The 21,456-nt window shown below is 43.6% G+C and overlaps 1 protein-coding gene across 1 annotated transcript in view; it reads right to left on the bottom strand.

The window, feature by feature from the left end:
- Positions 1-3,794: 3,794 nt before the first annotated feature.
- tns1b (tensin 1b) overlaps positions 3,795-21,456 on the bottom strand; it is a 96,681-nt gene continuing 79,019 nt past the window's right edge. Inside the window, 16 exon segments of the mRNA XM_030112722.1 lie at positions 3,795-5,468; positions 5,889-5,918; positions 6,690-6,758; positions 7,199-7,367; positions 7,662-7,688; positions 7,824-7,892; positions 8,335-8,412; positions 9,915-10,007; positions 10,227-10,355; positions 12,291-12,377; positions 12,580-13,625; positions 13,798-13,972; positions 15,595-15,621; positions 15,844-15,939; positions 18,933-19,071; positions 19,156-19,340. Of these exon segments, the coding sequence (XP_029968582.1) occupies positions 5,330-5,468; positions 5,889-5,918; positions 6,690-6,758; positions 7,199-7,367; positions 7,662-7,688; positions 7,824-7,892; positions 8,335-8,412; positions 9,915-10,007; positions 10,227-10,355; positions 12,291-12,377; positions 12,580-13,625; positions 13,798-13,972; positions 15,595-15,621; positions 15,844-15,939; positions 18,933-19,071; positions 19,156-19,340 (2,558 nt within the window). The 3' untranslated portion in view covers positions 3,795-5,329.

Genomic DNA, 21,456 nt, shown 5'->3' with positions numbered 1-21,456 from the left:
TGTGCAGCTCACACCAAAGCATATTTGCATCGAAGGAGGCTTCCCAGCTGCTGGTAAGTCTGGGTGGATGTCTGTCCAGGTGAGCTGCCTCTGATCTCCTCTCCTGGTCCCACCCAGCGGCCAGGAGTGTGTTGACTGGCTCCAGATGCAGCCTGGCAGGTACCAAGGGTCACATGTGGCTTCAGCGCTGCTCAGGTTGGACGAGTGGAGTGGCTCCACGGTTAGATCTGGCAGACATGATCACAGACGTCCCCATCATGGCTGAGCTTACTGAAGACGCAGGAAGCCTCGTGAGAAACATCCCAGGTTGTCCAAGCAAATTTCTCCACTTTGAAATGCTGAAACCACATCGGATCCAGCGAAGGCCCGGAGGAACCATCATCACCCCTTTGCTCTGTTCTACAAGAATACAGCAGGAGTCATGTTTAGGAGGGAATCCACCTCGGGTTCATGTCACCTGTCCATACACTGATGAAACATTCACTGAACAAGACAAACTGGCTGAACTAAATGACACGGGCCACGTGCTTTAACCAAACAAACCACGTGCAGCTGAACCCCTGCTGCTCTCACACAAAGCCAACAGTTAACATCAACACAGTCTGTAAAATTCCACCAAACCGTGCATAACATAATATTCTGTTGTAAAACGCGGCACTGCTTACCTTCAACTACAGCGAAGAGAAAAGTCTAGTTCGTGAAACAACGTGGCGCCCTTTACGGAAGACTGACTACAGTGTCCCAGAGAGGACAAACAGCCTGTTGCGCCACAGCACCGCCTCCCGGCGTGTTTCAGTGACTCCTAAAGCAGGCGTGTGCGTGCACGAGGATCCGCGTGTCAGCTCTTTGCCATTTATCTGTATGCTCCCCTCAGCCGATAGTCATATTCCACATGGCCTCTACAAACCCTCCTTTGCTCAGTCAGGACGTGATGCTGGCCACCCGGCTTCAGGATAACTGTCCCAGTTCCTCTGATGCAGGATGAGTTTCCTCAATGCGTTCAATAAAGCATCCAAAATTGGCGAGGAATGGAATGTAACTTGCTGGTCGAGCAGAAGAACAGCTCTGACTTGTCTTTGTATCCTTCAGAGTCATTTCACTGGTTTTCTTTGTCATAATCATCACATGTTTTTTCCATCAACCAATTTCATTTTTATATTGAAAACTTAGTTGAGCGATGTCAAACAGATTCATTGACAGCAGATTGCAGTTTTTCTCCATTGCGTTGGCTCATTTCTTGAAAGAAGATTACATTCTCAAAACAACATATACAAACTTCCAAACTACTTGGCAATTGCTCACAACAGAACGGTGTTTCGCATTCATTTCATCACATTGTAAATACCTCAGGAAATGTTTCAGAAAATCTTTGCAAATGATTAATCACAGTAAGGACGGGTTTAGCACAATTTCCAAGTGTATATATCAGATTGATCTAAACTGATCGACTGATTCTCAATCTAATGGTTGCTCTATCCAAAACATATCGGTGTCATGTCAATGTATCAGCCACCACATGCAAAATCATCTGTTCAACTATCAAAATTAGTCAAGAACACACTTCAGTACCATGAATACCAGACATAGATCTGGTTGCATGAGGGTGAGGAGGAGGACCAGTGAAGAAGTGAGCTGTGAAACTCCAGCTTCATTTACAGCACTGTGGGCTACATACAATTATAATTTCTTTTTCTTTTTTTTGTGTGTGTTTATTTCACAGTATATTGAGCTCTGATGGATGGAAGTTACTTTGTGATAAAAATGACAACAGTTTCTTTGGAAGTATCAGAGCAATCTGTGAATCCAAACTTGAAGGTTCTTCTTACTCCAATACAATACAATGTGTATAAGCTCACATGACGCCAAAAGGACAAAGTGTTTTGGGCATTGACCATTTGTTTGAGAAAGAAATGTAGTTTTGCCATTAGTGAACTGTTTAGGAAGAGATCTGGTCTCTGACAGGTGAACCATGTGGTTCTGCTGAACCGTCCAGATTGTTTTTGACAAGAGAACCAAGAGAACTGAGAACGTCCGGTGTGTTTCGAGAAATGACCCGAAGCTGTTGAGAAGGATCTTTGCATTTTGGAAGCTCTGACTGTTTATATGGGAAAGAATAGTAGCTTTGAAACATGAGTGAGCAGTTCTGGGAGAGAGATGAGCTTTTGCAAGTGAACTATGGTGTTGAGCTGAACTGTGAGACCGTTTTTCCCAAATGATCGCAGAGTTCTGAAAATGTAATTTCGGTTTCAAGAAATGAGCCGAACCAATGAAGAAAAACTGTAACACATGAAATAGAGATTTTGCGATTCACAGATAAAAAAAAAAACAAAAAACAAAAACCGGGGGCCTGTTTACAGCGACACATTTTCAGGTGAAAATATTTGCTGTGTTTTGGTTGCCTGTGTCACTTTTTGAAAACTGGGCAGGCACACTGCGGTTGTAAGTTCGACAACGTTTAATGTGATTTATGGCAAATTGTGTCGTTCAAACTTTAAATATCGAAATTGTTCAAAAAATAGTTACTCTCAAAAACACATTTTCTAGTGAAAACAGAAAGCGTTCATTGTGTTTTGGATGCCCAGCTGCTCAGCATCACACTCTGAAAAACACTTGGACTCCGTCTCCATGGAAACAGCTTCACTTCTAGTGCGCATGAATACCATGAACACCACGTATTCATGTACATTTTTATAATTTTATAATTATATATAATATAAAAAATTATATATAATTTTATAAATTTATAATTTTTGTAATTCTACAAATGGAACTGAATGAAAGCTATAGAGTTTTCACTGTTCGAGGTTTCTGTGTAAAAGGGCATCATTTGTAAACAACGCAAATGAAAATGCTAAAACGATGCGTTTTCACTTGAAACACCGTCATGTAAACAGGGCCTGAATTCCCTGAAAGCGTGAGTGCGTGTGGTTTTCCAAGGTCGACTGAACCCATAGTTATCTGGGCTCAGTAACCCTGAAACGGGGGGCGCTGAAGATGGATGAATGGATATATTAAAGTCTTCACTCAGTGATTCCACAAAAAAAGAAAGTAGGACAAATTCTGATTTGTTCTGCTTTTAATGTGTTTTTTTTTTTTTTTTTCATCAGAAATAGTAAAAGCCATACAATGTAGCAAACCAAACAATGACGAAGCTCTATACAGGCATAGTAGCTCATTCACACACGTCCTACAGTCCGGACGATCGGCCACATCGGCCGACCTCCACCGACACATGGTTAACATTCAGTTTGATGTTTTTCATTTTTTAAATTTTATTACCTCAACAAGCATTCATAGGCAAAAAAAACAAACAAAAAAAACAACAAAAATGCATATAGTTTCTCTTTTTGTCTTATAAGCTGTGTCAAGACACGTTAAAGTGAGACCCTTGCTGACTACCTGAAAAGGCGGGACTGACTGCGACCGGAGGATTGTGGGTAACGACCAGTCGGCAGAGTTTCGGTTACAGTTCGACTCGAGCATGCACGCTCCTGCTAACGCTAATAAATAATGGAACATTCTAGTCTGATATAAAAGCCCTGTAAGTGCTGTCGTCAAGGCGACCCCTCTGTCTACCTCCTCGGGGTCGGGGTTTAAAGGGGAGGGCTGGACTGAGCTTCTCTCAGGACCGGGGTGGTTTCGTCTCACCGAACGTGGCATAAAACAGCTAAAACACTGTATTAGAATAGAGGCGGTTCCTCCGCAGCGATCCCGGCCCCGCCACCAGGGGGCAGCAGCCGCTCACCCGGCCAGGAGGCAGGAGCAGGTCTGAAGATAAAACCTTTATGGAGCCAAAACAAATCCAGCCATAATACTTCAACAATTAAGTGCTAAAACTTAGACGACGTCGTTCCTAGGCAGGTTTAAGTTAATAAAAACAATCGTGTCGGCTTTTATAACTTTAGGGCCACTCCAATTTTTTTTTCTTTTGTTTTGAGTTAAAAACAATCTGTCATAGAAAATACTCCCCCAAGAAGGTTCCCCCAACGTTAAAACAAAGGAAAAAATAATGCTTTGAAAAAACAAACAATCAAACAAAAAAACAAACTGAAAACATTCAGAATCAACAGTGATACACTTTGAAATGCACACACACTTTACACCTTGTTTATGTCGACACACTCACTTCTCTTTCAGTAATCTGGATGTATACTTTATAATACATGTATACAAGGTAACATAGAGCAACAAAGCAAAAAAATAAATATCTTAAGTCACTGTTTGGAAGTTAATATATATATATATATTTTTTATCTATAAATGTATATTTATATGTATAGCTTCCTTTTGGGTAGGATGAGAGTGAGAGATTTGGCTGGCTGACGGAGAGCTTCAGTGGGACGAGACGGGCTGAACGCCGGATGGCGAGAAACAAATCGACACCGCCTCTCAATCCTCCGTCATGTTCAGATCAACGAAGCCTGTCGGCTGCAGTAAAGGGAAGGACCTGTGGTCTCTAGCACAGCATCATGTCCAGGGTTCTTCTTTTGTTTTTGTTTGTTTTTGCATATTTAAGACAGCGTGGATTTACAAAAAAAAAAAAAAAAAAAGCTCTGCATTTAGCACAGAAAGTCAGGCACCAGCAGTCATCTAGAACAGTCCTACTCCAAAAAACAAAAAAACAAACAAACAAAAAAGAAAAAGCGATTGGAAATATTTACACAGACCACGGCGTACGATTGACCTACAGTATCAGTACATACAGAAAGAAACAGTATTTTTGATTAAGCAGCCATATTTGTTGTACAAAAGAAAACTTTCGACCCTCCGACAGTGGCACACTATACACGCCCTGACCGCTTTTTTAAAATCTTTGGTTGACCGGTCGAAAAGCCTGATAAGATTTACGATCCACCTCAGCGTCCGCGCTACTTGACTTCATCTCAACACAAACATTTAAACGACACTTAAAATTAACATTTGTACGCACAATGTCATTCCCTCTCCACGGGTTTCCCCGCCCCGCCCCCCCCGGGGAGGTTAAAGACCACCGATCACACCCCCCCTCCACATCCCGCTGTCTCTCACAGCCACGCCCCACCCTGCACTTCCTCTGGTCCGTTCTGGAGTCCATTCGAGAGTAAAAGCAACATGCGGGCAAGGCAAGCCGCGCACGAGCACACACACACACACACACACACCGAGCACTCGTTCCTGACATTCATAACACACACGCACACACACAAACGGTAAAGTAAGAAGAGCGGGGGGGAAAAAAAATAAGGTGACGCGTCAACACAAAGCCGAAGTGATTCTCTGGGGTTAAAAGCAAAGACAATAAACCAAAGGTGTTTAAAAAAGGGCGTCAGGGTTGGTTTCTGCTCGGCGCTCATCGCTTCTGCGAGGCGATCATCTTGGACACGAAGTTGACGATGGCGCTGGCGGGCTGGTCCGGGTCCAGCTCGGCGAAAAGGTGACTCACGTTGTCCGTTGTGCTTCCCTGCTTCCGAGCCACGAAGCCAAACAGCCTGCAAATGGGATTGAGGAAGATGGTAACTGAAACAGGACAGACCTGAATGAGTTATTTCCCCGTTACTGTGAACTGTGGATCTGTAAGTCAGGCTAGCAGAGTTGACTAGAGAGCCGACTGATACCCTGATCATTTACATTATTGGTGGCTGATGTTAGCACGGCCCATCGAGGCGCCGCACACGGTCTGACAGGTTTTACTTCAGGGGCTGCATTTCATGTGGAGTGGACCGGACTAGTAAAACACTGCCATAAAAATCTTTAAACTTAAACTTTAATGATTTTTAATAATTTGCTTGGTGGGCCAGATTGGAGCCTCCTGAGTGCCAGTTTTGGCCCACAGGCCTTATGTTTTACATCCTTGGACTAGGGCAAAACTGAGACAGGAATAAGGTCTGTTGAAGAATAAGTTTACTTACTTGACGGTTCCTCCCTCAGGCTTGTTCCACCTGAAAAGGATGAAATGAGAAACGTTAGGTTTTACATTTTAATGAGCACATCAGTGGACTAGTTTGAAATAGGCAGGCCGAGGTTCAGGCTCATGAAGAGCAAGAGTTGGATGATTTTTTTGCCTTGTGTCAGAAACTAAAGAAAAAAAGTGTTTTTATGATTCCGAATTCCATTTTTGATTCCGCTTAACTATTTGGGGCTTTATGGATTCTCTTATTGATCGTTATTGCGTGTGTGTGCAGATGTTTCTGCATATTCGTGATATTTCTTCCCTTTGCGGAAATAGCTACTTTAAAAGTATTTCTCGTGAAATGTAACCACGCTTTCGAGCGTTTATGCTGCTTTTGGCGCCATGTTTCCTGCTGGAGTGACTTTGCCATGCACATTACGTCATTCCTGCCCACTGGAGTCGATAAGGGAATTGTTTGCAAAATTGGTAAATGATTCCAAAGAATTGAAATATTGGGAACTGATTCTCAAAAACAACAACCGGTTTTCAATTCCCATTACCGGTAATACTCAGGAACCTCAGGGAGAGGAATAAAAAACATGACATAGATCACGGACAGAACACGGACTTTAGACAGACGACGAAGTTGGATTTGTTTGCGTGAAGACGGCGTCAGAGCATCTTTGAAAAGTTTGATTTCATAGAGCTAGAGTTGGATCGTTGTTGGTACTAATGTCATGTAAACAGACACCCAAAATGCAAAAAAATAGAATTCGGTTTTCAAAAAACTGTTGTGTAAACGGAGCTTTCATTTACTCACTTTCTGTCCTGAGGGTCGGTGTCACAGAACGTGACTGTGTTGGTGGGGTAGTGGCGTCGGAAGAAAAGCCTGGAAACAGAGCAAAACATGAAACGTGAAGATTTCCGAGTGCTAAGAAACATGGAAGTATTACCAATTTAGGTAAAGAAGCTTATTTCTAAAAATTACAACAGAGCAAAAGCAGGACGCTAATTTTGAGGCGAGCCAAACAAAAACATGAATGTCTTAGTAGTTCTGAAGGAATTAGACGAGTAACTTCTTATTCATCTCGACATTCAACACCTCATTCAATAAAAACTGGATATAACTAGTTCCAGGCTTGACATAACAATAATAATAATAATAATCCATAAAGCTCTTAAATCTTTCAATGTGCTGTTGTGATCGTGAGCCGGGCCTCCTGTTAACACTCGCCCTTATTTAACTCTCACGATGTGTCGAGACATTGATTTACTGTATCTCCAGATGTCACATGACCATCCGGGCGTCACGTCGGGCCTGGAACTTACTTCCTCTGGTTGTCGGTGAGCGTGATGCCTTGCGAAGACACCTTGAAGTGCACGACGGTGGCCGTGGGCGGGGAAGCGGCGGCCAGGGTCTCGGATATGGCCTTGGCGACCGCCTGAGGGCCCGTCAGGGACTCCATCTCCACAGAGTTGATGTAGAGAACGTTGCATGCTGGGAGGACAGAGAGCAGACGTTTCGTTCATACCGGAGGAACCAAACCTAAACCGCCAGGCTCATGCGCTGCCTTCTTCTCATTAGAGGGCATGCTGTCTGGAACCATCCAAATCATTCCACATGAAGCATTCTGCCTGTTAACAAGCTGGACGCTGACATTAGGAGACATTTCTAGAGGAGGCCTTTTAGGCTTCCGTCTGCACGTGTGCAGGAAACAACAGACACAGACAGACAACACACACATGTGATGCACATTCCACGTGTTTCCAAATAAAAGCGCAGGGTGTTTACCATGGGAATCAGCAGGGGGCCTCTGCACTGGGATAACAAGGGCGCCGTGTGGTCAGATAAGGCGAGTGAGATTAAATGAAGGAATAATGATTACCATCAAATCTCTACCAGTGGAGCTGAATGCAGCGCGAGAAGAGGCCCGAGATGTTCTTGAGGTCTTACCTGCTCCCTGTTTCAGCCGGTCGGCCAGAGGGTTTGCCGTCGACACTTCTGGCGCTTCCTCGATCAGATCTACAGGGTGAAGAAAAGGAGAAGATAATCTACTATTGTACTTAGTAAATTAAGCAGCAATGTGAAATTGTCACCTTGAAGTCAACTGAAAATACTCAGCGTGGAATTAGGAATTTGTTTAAAAATAAAGAAACGTTTACTGATAAGGAGAGGATAATTCTGATATTAAAGGTCATAACTTTAGCGTAACAGGGTTTGTTTTCAGACAAGCTTTTCCGAGATAATCTCAGAAAAGTGTAACTGCTGGCAGAATCAGTGTTTCTAGGAACTTACTTTAACTCCTCACAAAACAAAACACACACACACACACACACACACACACACACACACCACAAACCATCCAAAGCTAAGAACTATTTCTGTTTCTGCATAAAAAATGTGAATTTTGTATGTCTTGTATTGTTAAATAAACACAAACACACACACGCACACACGCACATACCTGTGGTGGGGATGAGGAGTTTGCAGGGCAGGGCCAGTGGTGTGATCGCGTGTTGGTAGACCAACGCAGACAGACAACCTGCCAACGGAGACACAAAACACACGGTCAGAAACAAGCGCCTCTCTCTCCTGGAATTCTGTTCTGCTCTCAGGAATCGAGCTTCGACGTTCACCTTACGGAGCGGAAGTGTTTGGAGTGCTTGAAAAACACATTCAGACTTCCTACAGATCTGATTTCCATGTACACAGTATTTCTTCCCAGCTTTCATTTCTGTGCGTTTCTAGTGTGCAAATCACCGTAACATCACAGATATTCCTATGCATGGCCTTGAGATACATATTTTAGGTTGTTGACTTTAGGAAGAAAAATGTTTCTTTTAAAGGTGAGCGATTATTCTGAATGTGAGTAGTTTTTAGTAAAATACTTTAGGCATCTTCACAAGTTGAGATTTGATCCATTTGCTTTATAAACGTACCGAGGTGTGTGTATTTTCACTGCCTCTTCACAAAACGAAGCGTGTCTATAGTGCTTGTTCTATCTTTAACAATCAATCTTTGAATAATATTCAAATATTATACACAACACACAATATTGTGTTTATATTTGAGATAAATTAAATTTCAGTCTTTGTGTTTTTCTATTTTCTTGAACAGCAGTTTCATCTTCAAACTGGAGTTGTTGGTGACTTTATTTCGCTGCTAATTCCAAATGCTAAATGTCTAAATCTGTATTCACATAAATAGATCACATACTGTAAATAGATTCACATAAAACTAAATGCTTAACAACAGGATAACTGAGGCCTTTACTCTCCTGGAAAGACTTTTTGTTAAAAGTAAACTGCTGATGCGTTTCATTTTTGGTGGTGGCGGTGGGTGGATTTGGTTTTGGGGTGAATTCAACATTATGACATTTTTAACAATGCCACCCAGTGCAGAATTCTGTGAAATGTTTAAGCAAATGTCTACTTACACAGCGTGTTTTCTCTTTAAATTTAGATGCAACTGAAAGCGCAACAAATTACTCAACTTCGTCTTTTTTAAGCTGTTCAAATCTGCAATAACGTAAAAAAAAAAAAATTCCAATCATTCAAAGTGCTTACCCACTTTACAACCTCCAATAAAGTGACCATTGTCACCAAAAAAGTAACATTCTATTTTAGTTCTCATTGATTCCAAGTGATCTGGTACATTTTACTTAAAAAAAAAAAAAAAAAAACTGTAGTGAAGGAAGAGGAATAAACAGATATAAACTGAGAAGAAAATGAGAGGAAGGGTGAATAAAAGAGTTTTAAAGTTGTTTTTGACGCCTTTCGGAATCTATCAGTCGGGATATAAAAGGAGGATGCACACAAACACACCGGTCATGTAGCCTGGCAGTGTAATTAGTAAGCAGAACATGAGTGGGATCGCTTCAGTCAGAGCTATAATTATAAATGTCTGAGAACCTGGAAAGGAGGGGCGGGTCCGCGAAAGGCAGACGGCGCTCGTTTGACTCGCCCTCCAGACTCACTGGGACGTGATAGCAGCGTGCGAGTCTTATCAGCGAGAGCGCGGCGGCTCAAAGCCAGGAGCACTCACCGAAGTACGGCTCGTTGGGGCAGCCTTTCAGCTTCACTCCTTTGGGGCTGCTCTCGATCAGGAAGTGCCTCACCAGCTCGTTGGTTATGTCACCTGAGGGAGGGGAGGGTTTCAGTGACACACAGCAGGCCGACACTGAGACATCACCTCATACGTTTGGTATCGAGATAGCGACTGAATTCTGGCTCCATCCGGACTAAGCAAGGAGCATGGAGAGGCACGGTACACGCTGGGGTGGTCAGACTAAATACTTGTGTGTTTGTGACTGCTTTGAAGTGTCCATTAATGTAAACCCCACCTCCCCCCCCGTACCTTTCTTGTTCTGATGCACGGAGGGGGGAGGAGACGCCACTTTCATGGCCAAACCATAAGCCCCCCTGAATGAGTGGCTGTCCCGGATGACAAAGGCTCCAGGATCTCGCTCTCTCAGCAGGCCGATTGCTGGAAAACAAAGAACATTCAGTCCTTAAATTAGCTGCAATACTCATTCATAACATGGTTGTGGATGCACTGGTACACTCGGGGTCAGTTAATAGTTATTTAGGCTCAGAGGCATTACCTTAATAAAACATTTTAACATCTTTTGTGATGATACTTCGACTTACAACTAGTTGAATGACCCCTCTGTCACGGGCTGAGGGCGTCAGTATTGCTTTCACTTGGACTAAGCAGCTGTGAGGAGGGTGGTGGAACCCTGCACACTAAAAAGCTCCAAATGTGCGGACTGCTTTACGGCATGCGTCACATCACGATATAACTTTGTTTAGCCACTATTAGATTCATTTAGATTCATTACCTCGTCGCTATCCGTCCTTCACACAGCCACTGGAAACAAATGAAGGCGAGTTCAGTCCGACAGCATGCCCACCGGGAGCAGCAATTTACGACGCCACGCGCTAGTCCTCATGGGAACTGTAGTATTCGGTCAGGCAAAACACTACCGCTTTTGTCCACTGGCGCCGCCAAAATCAACGAAAACTGAAAGTTCCTTAGTGTAGCTTTAACAAACTGGTTGGTACTATATCTATTTGGAGGAAGAGAATTTGGTCCGTGAGCAGCTTTTTAGGTAGGTTGATTGGTAGCTTGGTGGACAGGTAGATCAGTAGATGGACTCAGGTTTTGGTAGGCAGATAGGCAATCAAGTAGGTAGGTCAGGAGGTAGATTACTGAAGGTTGGTAAGATCACAGTGCTTTACACAAACATATCTCATAATGTACATAATCTGCAGCAGTCAGTCTGAAAAGTGTCATCAAAGGAACGACAAGTGATAGACAATGTCCGCAATGTAAATGTGTAAACGGCTAGCTACAGTTGGGCAGTGGCATTAAGAGGAGGTATAACAGTGGAAGAAAGAATTAAGCCAAGCCAAGGAGCAAGGCAGCAAGCAGTCAAGGGTAGAGGATGATCTGAAGCACGATGAAATGTATTGCAACGTGATTGAAAAAGCTGCTGTCGGCATGAATTCACTGAAACTCCAACTTTTAACACGGCACTTTACTCCAGACGCTCCATTGTTCGTGGAGACGAGCTTTGGAGCACCGTTTAGTTTAATGTAGCCTCCTGTCCACATGTGACACTACAAGGCAGGAGAACGGATGAGATGAACAACACATGCAGATGTAGCCTAATTCTCCACATCTGGTGTGGCTTTGGTCCTGGGAGTGCATCGCACTGAGTATAAACTCCCTGGGTGTCTGATGTCATTGCCGCTGAGCATGTGCTTGTGTTTAACGTGATATAATCCAGCGCCGGCTGTGAGCGCATGGACATGGGGGCAGCCAATAGCCGCTGACCTCACAACAAAAACACACAAGAACAGGAGTGTTTTGTACGAGGCTTACATGCATATTCAGTATTGTGCACATGTGTATGTTGATTTATAAACAGTGGTGATGTTGGAGGGTCCCAAAGCTTACAGAGAGGAAATCCAATACCATGACTTCACTTTCACAGGTCATCCTACAGCTTCAAAGGTTTCCAAAAAAAAAAGAAAAACCCTTCATCAACTCTTCTACTGAGCTTAAAACAATTCTATTTTTCTCAATCCAGTGCTTTGTAAGCTCCTAAAACCAATGGTTTTATTTAAAACGAAGGCAAAAAAAGCTTCTAGTCAAAGTAGTATGAACATAGAGACAAATTAATGAATGGATAGACGGATGGATGGATGATGGATGGACGGTGCCCTTGCCACTGAGGACCCACACTGACCTCTAAAGCAAGCAATGCATTTTGAATACATTTACTTGCAGTTTGGCAGATGACAAGTTAATGAGAAAGATTTAGATATGATCCAAAAAAGCTAGCCAGATGGATGTTTGTCAGAAACTGCTTCGTCAACAGAACTGCAAAATTCAAAACCAATTTCAGCAGCTTACCTTGTTCTCTTGAAATGTCTGGTTTGTACCAGAACTTGGACGTATCTTGAACAAACTTCACGTTGAGCCTGCTGTCAGGGCCTCCATCTGTTACAGCAACATGGGAAAAATCACAAATAACATCACAAATACATCTCTATGTTGACCTGAACCAAATCAGTGAGAGGTATTTCAGAGCTCTGTAAAAGCTCACCAAAAAGCTACGTGCTCCTTTTGGAAAAGGATAAAAATAAGCAAGCCGTACTATTGATTCTATTTCCATATTGTTTCACAAAATGAATGTCCTTACCAGGTATAGTGAATCTTGAGAAGTCGGACAGGGTGTGAAAGTAGCTGGGGGTACTTCCTCCACTCATCGGGGACATCACCTTCCCATTCAGCGTGCCGTAGGACAGGGCGCCGTTTGGCCGATCGCCACTTGACATTCTCCTCTTTTCGGGCAGCTGGGGTTGGAAACCCGGGGCTGGGCTGCCCTGCCTGAACCCTACGCCCGTTCCCATCATTCCTCCATCAGGGTAGCTTGCAGGGGAGATGGGGAAGGAGGGGGTGGGCGGTCCCTGGTAGCCTGAAGAGCTGCTCTGTCGAGACAGGTTCCCGTGTCTTTCATCTGGTGTGGTGTAACCACTGTGCATGGGGTGACGATCTAAACTGGGGCTTCTCTGGGACATCTGTGAAACAGATGGATGCCGGCCGAGCACCGGACTTCCATGAGCATGTGTAATGGATGGTTGTCGGCTGAGCACAGGGCTGCTCTGAATAGCCTGGCCCAGCGACGGCTGTCTGCTGAGGACCGGACTCTGCTGGAGCCCCTGTCCTAAAGACGCCTGTCTGCTGAGGACTGGGCTGCCTTGAGCTCCCTGAGACAGACGACGGCTAAGGATGGGACTTCCAGCGTGCCCTGGCATGCCCATGTCAAAGCCATTAGCTGGGACTGTCTGCTGGGTCATTACGGAAACACCTTGACCGGAAACACTCGGACGCTGCTGGAAGACCGGATCATGAGTAGGGCCCAAAATGTTTGTCTGGAGCTGTGGGTGGGGACTTGCATGGCCAAGTGTGATCTGAGAAGGCTCTGACTTTGGTGGACTAGGATCCGAGATCACGTAGTTGCCCAGGAGAGTGTTGGGACCAAGGTAAGACGGTGTGGGTGTAGCAGTTCCAAGATAGGAAGAGGTGGGGGAGCTAGAATCCAGGTAGGAAGAAGTAGGGGTAATCAGGGCTTGATATGACGGGGTGGGTGTAGGATAGGCACTCTCTGTAGCCTGGGAGCGGAACCCAGAATCAGTAGTGGGCTGGGAGGGAGTGCTGACGCTGCTCTCCACTAACGGGTGATCACTGCAACAAAAGAGTCCTGAGTAAGACAGAGTTATCCAGAGAAACAAAAATCTTTAATCTAGATACTTTTAGACTTTTCTTTCATGCATTGATGCCTTGTTCAAGAGCGTTTTTTTTTTTTTTTGCAGGTTTGGATTTGAAGTGAAACATTAGAATCATGCATTTTACTGACCTCTGTGAACTCTGGATGGGACTGCTGCTGGACAGAGGTGGGTTCAGTGTGTGAGTGGTGGGACTTGGACTCCTCTGCTGGCTCGCAGACTCTCCTGGAGGACTAACACTACGAGGTGATGAAGGCTGCTCTGCACCCGCCGCTCTCGCCACCGATTCTACATAACTCCTTGGTGCTGGAAATAAAACAAATCCATATTAGCATGAATTTACAGCAGCTTTACTCTGTGTGTGATGATTCATTACTTTGGGTATCTTGTAGTAAGAAATACTTGAGTGGACATAGCTGGATTGCCATGAGAGTGGTTGTGACTTTTCCGAACAAATTACACTGAATGGGAATGGTTTCTCCACACGTGATATAGGTGGAGCGCAACTGAAAGCCTGGAACTATGGGGTGGAGAAAATGGAAAACTTATAAGTGATTCAGTGTGTTTACATGGACTGAGTATTGCAGTTCGCAGGATCATCCTGGTTTTGATCATTTTCATGCAGGAACACGGGGACTGATTGCTGCCAACTATTTGCACAGGTGTCTGAGACATTCACAAAACAATCCAGATATATTATTTTAAATATTTATAGTAAATATCAGACTTTTATTTAAGAAATTACAGTCACACACACCAAAAGGTGTTCAGGTTCTCTGGGTCTTGAGACACAGAGTGATTTTGCCCATCCCCAGAATCAACCTGGACAATAGTGGTGACATGATGATGGCTTCACAATCTGTGCTCTTTCCTCATACAGTGAAAAAGGTTTGCAGACCACCATTGTCACACTTGAGTCGTCATCGACAGCCTGCTGTAATCTTGTACAAACATCGCACTGCACAGAATCATGTCAATGCTGCTCGGAGCTGCAGCGATAAATACAACGGAACAACTGAAGCAGCACAACAGAAAGCAGATAAACAAGAAGGTAAAATGCTGGACCAGGTCTACCTTCATTCAAATCATTTCCCAATGTTCATAAATGATTCCAATAAGCACTTGTTTCTGTATTCAGTTCATTCATCCATTTAAGTAAAGTTTTGTGAATCTTCTTGAATTTGCTGAATGCAATGATGGCATATGTTGGTATTCTTGTGTATTTAAGAACAAAGTTGCAGTTTATGAAATCCATGCCATGTATAGCAGTTACGTACATAAATGAATGTGGCAAGTTCAAGTGTTAAACATAAGGCCTGGTGGGCCAATCCTATGGGCATGTGCGTCAACGTTTGGGTCGAATTTCCAACCTTGGTGTAGAAGGACAAGAAAGTTATCCTCTGGGTTTCAAATGGGCGAGCGTTCATAGGTCTCATGATCAGAAACCAATTCATAAATCGTAAAAATTCACCATCTCTCTACAGATCTGCTCATAATCAGACAAGACAACAGTGAATTTCCATTCCTTCAGTTCTATTTATGAAGCCCAAATTATAACGCAGTTGGCAGCTTGTAGCAGTTTGTTATGATCAAAAATACATAAGATACACATTCTGACTGGCACAGAAACATTTCATGGAAATGAGATGTCATTCTTCTGAATGTTTAGTTGGAGGACACATTGTTGTAACCTGTGCAGGTAGCCAGCAGCGCCCAGAATAATCCACAATAAAGTGCACACATGCAACTGTGCTCTACTTTCTACATTTGACAGTAAAGGTACAAGGTTCCTACTGTCAAGATACCTTGTTTTTCTGTGGGCAAACACAAGTAAAGCAACTTCAGAAACCTTGATGACTGCTGAGATAATGAAGTCCATGTAAACACACCCAGTGATGATCTACAACATTTCACAGCAGCACTCTTACCTTCCTCACCCTCACTGCTCTCATCATCTGCAGAGCGTCATTGGAGATAATCCAGAGAGGCAAAATATTGTAAACGAACAAAAGGTACAGCAAGGGAGTTTGGGCAGAGAATAGATTCACAGAGCTGGATTTACTCAGCTTGGTGTTGATGGGGAGTGTCTTTAGACCAACAATATTAAGGTTTACATACTTCCACGGTAATTTTTAGAAAGGCTAAAGATCAGGGATCAATTCTTGTTTTTGACCAACCTGAGCCTGTTTGATTGAGGTGGATTTCTGCTGGGTTGTGGGGCTTCAAACCCAGAGCTGACAGCGGCGTCTTAGCGAGACCAGGAGGAGACCGACCTGAAGAGAAAACAGATCACCGTCACTAACGAACCGTCATATAATCACAGATATCCCGACAGCTCCAACCTGCTGCTGCACTCAGATAATGAGGGGTGAGGTGACTTACATGACATGTGCAAAAACAGATATGGTCTTGATTGTTTATACGGTACAAATACAAACAGGTAAAGGAGCTGTCAAGATATACCTGCACAAGATTACACAAAACACATCAAACGGGGTGTGTGCATGCCTCATGCTCTCATGGGAGGGGCAAAACATGCACGTGACCAATCACAATGAAGCAGGCCTCTGACGGTGGCCGTCATCAAAGCAGAGTTGGGTCAAACTGAACTAAATATATGTTCTTTATTTGGACCTTTTATGAAAATTCTCCAGAAGCTTCACCTTTGAATTCCTTGTTGTATTTCTGTGTATTTTGTCATTGCTTTGACTCCATCTCTGCTTTATTACAGCTGGAGGGGAAGACGGTGGAGGAGCGCCAATCCATCAACAGCATAAATATCCAAACTGTTTTTATCTGGAGTGACTCTTTCCATTGTATTAATCTTCTTATTTTAAACACAAATTCATCTTGCTCCCATCCACCTTATACACATAGCCCAGGGGTATCAGACGTAAGGCCCATGGGCCAAAACGGGTCTTCAAGAGGTTCCAATCTGGACGGCCAAACCAAGAAGCAATTGCAACTGAACTTCAAAGTTTACATTTAAAGATTATTATGGCACTATTCCGGCCCACTAAAGGTGAAAGTGGGCTGCATTTGGTTCCTCAACTAAAACGAGTTTGACACCCCTGACATATTACCCTTGTGGTAAAAACTCAAGGCAACAACGACACACCTCAACATTAAGTACCAATGCACAAGACATGAATGGGTGGGCAGTGAAGGGAAGGAGCCAGGATGCTGGTTGCAGTGAAACAAGGCAGCAACAGGAACCCAAACACGGATAACAACAGCTCTACAGAGAGCAGCAGCTGCTGACAGAGCAGAAGTGCGGGGATAATGGCAAGAGTGCTTCAAAGAGCCCGGGTCTCACCCGGTCATCATCTGGGCTTTAATCAGCAGCCAGCCTGCCATTTTTTAGGTAAACGTGCTGCTCTCGTGTGAATCTCATGCTAAAGCGGTGCAGGACTGTGATAAGTGATGGGGGGGGGGGGGGGGGGGTCACTCGAGCACAGGAAAGAGGGGGCGGGGCCAGGGAATGGCTGACGTCTCGGGACAGTGGAACTCCGGTAGAGAGCCGTGCGTCTTCCACTTACCAAAGAATCCCAAACAATTCTTTGTACTTGAAACCTTGATGCCCCGCCTTTACCCACGGCTGGCGTGTTTGTGAGGTACAGTATGTCAGAAGACAGTTCGGGGGGAAACTCATCTGGTGTCCCTCATCAGACTATGCACGTTTTTCCACTTTCCACCCCTAACTGCAAAATTCCCACCTAAAGAATGTTTTAAACACCTTCCGTGACAAATGGAGCAGAATCTGCTCCTCTTCTGAGTGAGCGTACACTCAGTTCCCACTTCAACAGGAAGGGACGACGTTACGACACAAGATGGGTGTTAAAAATACAGCTTGCCTTTTTATGACTAACTTTTATGGGCGTACCCTGGGGGAGATCGGCACGAGGACGGGATGAAGTCACTGGTAGAGCTGGCAAAAAAAAAGTGACGTTACCTAATCCTCCACTCTTGTTTTCACAAAGGGTTCATGAAAGACTGGAAGGGAATGGGGCCGGGGGCGTCAATGTCAGCGTGCAGATATTTGCCCCTAACACCGTGTGTTCAATGAGTGCTGAAGTTTTCTAATCTTTTGTTTATATCCTGGTTTTTAGAACTATATTTCGCCATAAGGTTGATGTAGTAGGTCATCTTCTGGTGTAACATGGAAAAATTATTTTCCCCATTAACCTTTAGTTACTAACAGTAATGTTGAAACAGCCACTGTCTTAATATTGAATAAAGAAATGGCATCTTCTCCAGCACAGAAACCACATAACTTCACTTTTCAACCATCAGTTATATAAAAAAACACACTAGTAACCAATAATAAAAGGCAACTTCATTAAATCAACCAAAAAATTCTAACAAAAGAGTGAAGGTTGTTTAAATCAGCAAAGTAAAATAACTTGAAATACTTGACTGAAAACAGCACACTTGTCGTTTCTCTCTATTGTATAGCGATTGCCTGATACTAGCTTTACATACCCTGACCTGTTGTCTCGTACTTTATATTGGTTTATATGGTGAAAGACACTTCAGTAAAAATGCCTTTGAACAGCAGAAACACCTGAGACCAGATGTATTAAATTATTTTTATGTGTAGATTTATAGCTGAAAACTGTGCCCAAATATGCAATGATATTCATTTTGCTTAGATTTATAAGGCTGCATGTAAGCCAGGTTCTGTGTTATAAATCTGTGCTCCCTCAGCTGCATTGAGTTTCAACAGTTACATGAGGAAGGTGAAGGAAAAAGGAGGTTTAGTGGTAATAAAATGGCACAATTGAAAATTCCTTTGACTCACTTCACTCACTGGTGGCTTCAGAAAACAGCAAAAACCTTGTTTGTCTCAGAGACAAAAGAAGATTGGACAATCTTTCTAAATATTTCATCATCCAGGCAGACGCTTCTTTCTGGTAAATGGATCATATATTTGCTGACTGCACTCTCAATGGCTTCCTTTTATCGAGTATCTTTGAAAAACAGAACATTTCTTATGCATGAGCTTTAAAATGTTTGGCTGAAGCTTTTAGTTTTCCATTAGGTTCAAGCCGACACTTCTGCCAGATTGACAGAACAGGACTAATGCCTGTATAGTTTCAGAAATGATTTATGTTTACACAGTGATGTTTTGAAACAGATAACCCACATGTTGTCACCTAAACAGAGTCTAAATCTCTTCAATCGTGGTATAAATGAAGTAAAATCCTGATTATCTAAGCAGGCCCGAGCTCCACAGTGCCCTCTGTCAGCCGGAGGGGGGACTTACACAGGTTGAAGTAAGGGGTTTGCGGCGAGATGGGGAAGGCGGGGGTTTGGGGAAACACCTCACCACCAACTATGGGGGTAGGACTGATGGGGCCTCCCTCCATTTCCTCGAAGGCTTCTCGGTAGCTGTGCATATTTCTCTGAAGTGGGGAAAGGATAAAGACAGACTCATGTCATTGTAGGTGGGACGAGCAGAGATGTCATTTGAAATGTCCGTTCTCTACCTCCTTGGGTCGTCCTCCGGGGTTCATGGCGATGGCGTTGACGAACTCTGGAGAGACGCAGCGCACGGGGGAGCGAACTGGACCGTCGGGAGACAGGCCGTCGTCGGGGCCGTTTGGCTGCTGGCCGTCACTGGCGAGGCGGTGGCGGGGAAGCGTTGAAGGCTCGTCCACCCGGGCCTGGACACCTAGCATGGCGTGGGACAGTATTACCACTCTGCTCTATGTGATGGATATCATCAGTCACTGAGGTTAACGCCGTCAGGCATTATGATTGTTCACTGCACAGGCCACTGCAAATTCAACATGGACAAGCTCTTGCAGAAGGCTGTAAAACTTTCAGACTGAACATGCAGACTCTGCAGGTTAATAACAGGATTAAACTCAAGCCTTGAAATCACAAGAATTACAGAAAACCTTTTGTTTCATTCAGAAAAGATACCTTCAAGATTGATTTTCCCAACAGAGAAATAAGAGTTGAAATCTTGGCAATGTGCAACACAAAGTAGTAATTATTCTTTCTCCGCGTTATTTGATCAATATACTCTAGTTAGTCACCTAATATGTCCAAGCAGCCAGTCCTGGCTGCACCTCAAAGCATCAGTAAGCTGATTTTGGTTAATCTGGTTTGAGCTAAGAAAGCTAGTAGCATAAAACAAACAGGATTTGCTTAAACAGGGATTTGTTTTAAAGCTAATATGCGAGAGTTCTGAAGTAGTATAGCATAAAACTTTGGCCAAAGCTGGAAAGCCAGTGTAAAAATCTACCAGAGACGGTCCTGCGCTTTGGAACGAGATGAAGGTTACAGAGAGACAGGAGGGAAAATGCAATGGATTCAGGAAACAGGAGGGTGTTTGTGCTGCGGCAGCTCGCCCTCTGGCTTCTCACAACTACTTTCCTGATGCTTCCAGTTCTTCCTCTGACACAGTGGGGTATATATTATGTTTGAGGGACCTGATGCTCGCTTACAGATGTTTTTCTTTGTTCAAACCAGATGTGGAGGCTTTTCTTTGCATGTAACTTTTAAGAGGTGGAATATGTCAGATGATATTCACGATTATCACGGTAACACATGTGACCTCTGCCAGCTAATTGTTGCTAAAAACAGTAAAATTCTGTTAAAATAGCAAGCTAGATTGTGTTTTTTTGGGGCGTCTTCTGTGTTTCCCATCAATAAATCAGCCTCCACTTGTGTGTGCACGCCATGAATGTTGAGTTTGTGCCGGTTTTTTTTTTCTTTTTCTTTTTTTTTTCATTAGCCGATCAAGCTCAAAGTGGCATCACAAGACAGGACCTAAGTCTGGCATAATGTACCTTTAATCTGCTTTTAAACATACTGGAAGCACATAATAGTGAGCTTAGAAATGTAATAAAGCTTTGTTGCTGTTTTATTGCGGGCAAATTCCTCGATAAGTACACCAGAGCGTGTAGACACACCCTCTGATCCGGACTGTTGTGGAAACAGTAACAATACTGACATCCCTTCACGTCAGCTTCTCTCTAAAGTCAGAGAGGGGGAAAAAAAATGATAGCAGCTGTAATAATTTGACAGTTAAAGAGTCAGGAATGTAGTTAGCTTCCATCGCCACGCATGACAAAAAGAATCGGAGGTGTTAAATGGGTTTTAAGTAGGTTTGCTCCAGATGTCGACGCAGCCTTCCAAATGTCTGTTTTCACTGTGGCTGCCGTTACACGCATTATATGAACAGAAAGTAGAGAAAAGAAGCCAATTATGGCCTCTGTCAGAATGCTCCACTGATGCACAACTTCAAAAAGATTAAAGAAAAAAAAAACTTTGAAAAGCATGCAGTTCACACAAAAGAGAAAGCACACAGAGCATCCCACTGGCCCAGAAACTCCAAACCAGATGTACCCAGGATGCACCGCTCTGCAGCTCTGTCAAACACTACGCCGTTGCCCTGGTGACGCCTAATGGTTCGCAGCTGGTAGGCCTGGTCATCCCTCGCAGTGACTTTTTTTTCTCTCTCAATCTCCTGTTTCTCAGCCATTCAAAAGCCAGTTATCGTGGCGAAGAGTCTAAAAGCATAAACCTGAAAGGTGATCCTGTGGGTTTCTGTTTTCTTTCGTTTCTTTACTCTTCGAGGAAATAAAGTCATAGTTTCCAAATGTGCCCACCTGGAACTACGAGGTCGTTTAAGGTATAACTGAGGAGAGAAGATTCCCGAAAAACTGTTCAAACTAACCAAAGAACGGATCTGTGACTGACTTTGAAACAAAATATTTCTTTTATGCACATATCTGTCTAAAAATAACTTTCAGGAAGTTCACAAAACTTAAACATAA

Source organism: Salarias fasciatus, chromosome 16, assembly GCF_902148845.1.
Source record: "Salarias fasciatus chromosome 16, fSalaFa1.1, whole genome shotgun sequence".
Classification (NCBI taxonomy): Eukaryota; Metazoa; Chordata; class Actinopteri; order Blenniiformes; family Blenniidae; genus Salarias; species Salarias fasciatus.
Note: the sequence above shows the minus strand (reverse complement) of the source record. Positions and strands in the feature narration are given on the sequence as shown.